At 42.2% G+C, this 3,426-nt stretch overlaps 2 protein-coding genes across 2 annotated transcripts in view; both read left to right on the plus strand.

The window, feature by feature from the left end:
* The window catches only part of LOC106533257 (cathepsin L1), a gene marked incomplete at its 5' end in the record, with an annotated part of 8,202 nt that extends 6,879 nt beyond the window's left edge, over positions 1-1,323 (plus strand). Inside the window, 2 exon segments of the mRNA XM_014029495.1 lie at positions 446-563; positions 989-1,323. Coding sequence (XP_013884949.1) covers positions 446-563; positions 989-1,088 — 218 coding nt within the window. The 3' untranslated portion in view covers positions 1,089-1,323.
* Positions 1,324-2,542: 1,219 nt separating this feature from the next.
* Positions 2,543-3,297, plus strand: LOC106533258 (cathepsin L1; the record flags this gene model as incomplete). The annotated part of the gene is given in 2 exon segments (XM_014029496.1): positions 2,543-2,674; positions 3,145-3,297. Coding segments are annotated over 2 exon segments (246 nt in total), but the record flags the coding sequence as incomplete, so codon positions are not given.
* Positions 3,298-3,426: the final 129 nt, after the last annotated feature.

The following is a 3,426-nucleotide window of genomic DNA, read 5'->3' on the forward strand; positions in this document are numbered from 1 at the left end:
TAGTTGGTTTGTTGGTTAGTTGGTTGGTTTGGTGGTTGGTTTGGTTTGGTGGTTGGTTTGTTGGTTTGGTGGTTGGTTTGTTGGTTTGTTGGTTTGGTGGTTGGTTTGGTTTGGTGGTTGGTTTGTTGGTTTGGTGGTTGGTTTGTTGGTTTGTTAGTTGGTTTGTTAGTTGTTTTGTTGGTTGGTTAGCTGGTTTGTTGGTTTGGTGGTTGGTTTTTTGGTTTGTTGGTTGGTTTGTTGGTTGGTTTGTTGGTTTGGTGGTTTGGTGGTTGGTTTGTTGGTTTCTTGGTTCATGAAGAGAAAAGTTCTGTTGTTTACTTGTAGATCAGGAAAGTTTGCTTCCTCTGATTCATCCTGTCCTCTTCAGGAAACAGGAAGTTGAACTATGTCTGACTTCCTTTTCAGAACCCGGTTGTCTCACCTCGGCCCGGTTCTTGTTTTTCAGGAATCTACTACGAGCCCGAGTGCAGCAGCGAGGAGCTGGACCACGGCGTGCTGGTGGTGGGCTACGGATACCAGGGTCAGGACATGGACGGCAAGAAATACTGGATCGTGAAGAACAGGTGGGTCAGCTGAGGGTTCTTTAGACCCGGATCAGGTCTGAGTGACCCAGATGAGATCTCAGCTGGTTCTGAAAGTGTTGGGTCTGCGCTCAACGTAAACAATGTGTTTGAAGCTTAAGTCACATGATGAGCATTCCAGTATTTGTACACAGTATTTGTTTACAGTATTTGTACACATCACAGTGTTTGTACACATTATGTGTGCACATCACAGTATTTGTACACAATATGTGTGCACATTACAGTACGTGTACTTCTGGTAGATATGTGGGTCAGAACCTTCACACCCAGCTGTGCTGTGATTGGTTGAGTCTGGTTCTTGGTCAGCCAATCAGCAGCAGGGTCATGACTTCCTGTTTGTGGCTGCTGCTGGTACCAGAGAGGTTCTGGTTCTGATGCTGGTTCTGGTTGTGCTCGTGTTGCAGCTGGAGTGAGAAGTGGGGGGATAAAGGCTACATCTACATGGCCAAAGACAGAAAGAACCACTGCGGCATCGCCACAGCTGCCAGCTACCCTCTGGTCTGAGACCCCCTGAGACCCCCTGCAGGAGGAGGAGCAGGAGTTCTGCACAGTCTGGATCAGAACCAGTCAGGTTTTAGGGAAATGTTTTTGTTTGAGCTGATTTTATGGAGCTTTTTCTAATTGTAGAGTTCTCAGTGTAAATATGTTGATGCTGCTCGCTGACTCAGCACTGAGTCCATGGAAATGATTTTTTATTTGGACTTTTACTGTGATTTAATAAAAGTTGTAAAACACTAAACACAGTTATCTTTTTTAAACTCGTTTAAAGGAAAAACAAACAGGAATAAAAGAAACGACTACAATCAGAGACAAGTTAAAGTGAACCGAGTTAAAGCTGAAGAAATGAGTTTTTAAATGTGCTTTAAAACAAGTTGTTCCAGAGGCTGGGGGTCCGAGACCCTCTACACTTCAGCTTAAAGATCACATGAGAGGATCTGCAACAACCAAACATTTCAAACTGGATACGGCTCCAAGTCCTGGGCCTGTATTTATCAAACGTCTTAGAATTACACTTCAGAATGCTGCTAAGAGTGGACTTAAGTGTAAAAAATCTTTGTTAAAAGCTGAGAGTAAAAGTCAGTTATCAAGTGTCTCAGTCTTACTTTAAGTGAAGTGTAGGAGTAATTCTTAAGTGTCAGTCTTAGAGCTGATCTGTGACACCTGGCTGTACCACAAAGCTGATCCTGGATGACTTCGTTAGAAAAACCCGACATGAACCAATCACTGCCTCAGATTTCATGTTCAAGAATATTGTTGGAGAAATGTTAAGATAAAACTGTGAAAATGTTAAGATAAGTTCACTTTCAACACACTAATGTCACCTTGTACTGATTGTCTGTAAATTACATCAAATGTCCTCATTTGCATCATGARAACAGATGAAAATCTCACAATTTGTTTAAATCAAAATCTCAGCAGCTTTAAAGTTGTTTTATGTCTCAGAGCCTGAGGTCATGGTCAAGGTCATTTTTTTTCTGGGGGGGTGGGGGTTGCACTCACCAGCTGAGTATATTTAATATTTTCTCCAAAAGCTACACACACATATCCACCTTTTAGTCCAGCTTTATGCACAGTTTTTATTTATTTATTTTTTATTTTGTATCTTTTGTATATTTCAGATTAAACCTGTTTATAACAGAAGAACAGTCAGGTGGGAGGAGGACAGCTGTGATCTGTCTTCAGTCCATCTCAGACCTCTAGTGGGAACTCTGGACCACTTCAGAGTCCTCTGGATCAGTCTGAACTTTTCTTCAGAGTAACACTGATTCTTAGACTGAAGACTTTTCATAACTGACACTTACACTGAAGTCTGAGAGTACGAGCAAATCTAAGACATTTCAGCTCTTAAGTCTAAAAATCCACTCTAAGAAGTTTGATTAAACAAAACAAACCTGTGTGGATCCAGACAGAAGGTTCTGATCCACAGAGTTTCTGTGGAAACCAGGAGCTCCGTCAGATAAACCATGTTTGTTGTGTGACGCGGAGCCAGGAGGACCATGTGGGAGCAGAACCTGAAGAAGATCCAGCTGCACAACCTGGAGCACTCCATGGGCAAACACTCCTCGCTCCTGAACCGGTTTGGAGACATGGTGAGACCACAGGTCCACCTCACAGAAGCGGGTCAGGCTGAACCTGGTACCAGGAGTTCAATAAAGCTGATCCTGACTTATTTTATTTACTGTAATAAAATAAACCTTCAGTTTGCTTTATGTCAGGGAGTTCAACAGGAAGGAGCCAAATAATCTAATTATACTTTAACTTCAGTCGTTGAATGAATGAATGAATGAATGAATGAATGAATGAATGAATGAATGAATGAATGAATGAACGAATGAATGAATGAAAACCATCAGTAGCAACACAATCCTGGTAAATTACACAACATTGGAAATTTATACCAAACTCTGTAAGTCGTTACTAAATGGAAACAAAGTAAAACAGTAGTTCTCCAAGAACACATCTCTGTGGAACTCCAGAACTAATCATTTATGTTTGTTTGTTTTAAGAGAATACGTGTGAGGTCATTGACATTAAAACAACATAAACTCTCTTCCTGCAGACAAACGAGGAGTTCAATCAGATGGTGAACACCTTCAAACCCACAGCAAACATGAAGACCAAGGCTCCTCGGTTCTCCAAGCCCAGCTCCCTGAAGGTCCGTCCCAGTGTGGACTGGAGGACTGAAGGCTACGTTACACCTGTGAAGAACCAGGTACTGCGTGCTTCCAGCACAGACCACCCATGATGGAGGACAACAGGTTAGCTTGTTTGTCGTGTGACAAACAAGCTAACCTGTTGTCCTCCATCCATATTTTCAGTTCCAGGCTGAGTCATTTCTACC

The sequence above is a fragment of the Austrofundulus limnaeus genome, unplaced genomic scaffold, assembly GCF_001266775.1.
Source record: "Austrofundulus limnaeus strain Quisiro unplaced genomic scaffold, Austrofundulus_limnaeus-1.0 Scaffold915, whole genome shotgun sequence".
In the NCBI taxonomy this organism is placed as follows: Eukaryota; Metazoa; Chordata; class Actinopteri; order Cyprinodontiformes; family Rivulidae; genus Austrofundulus; species Austrofundulus limnaeus.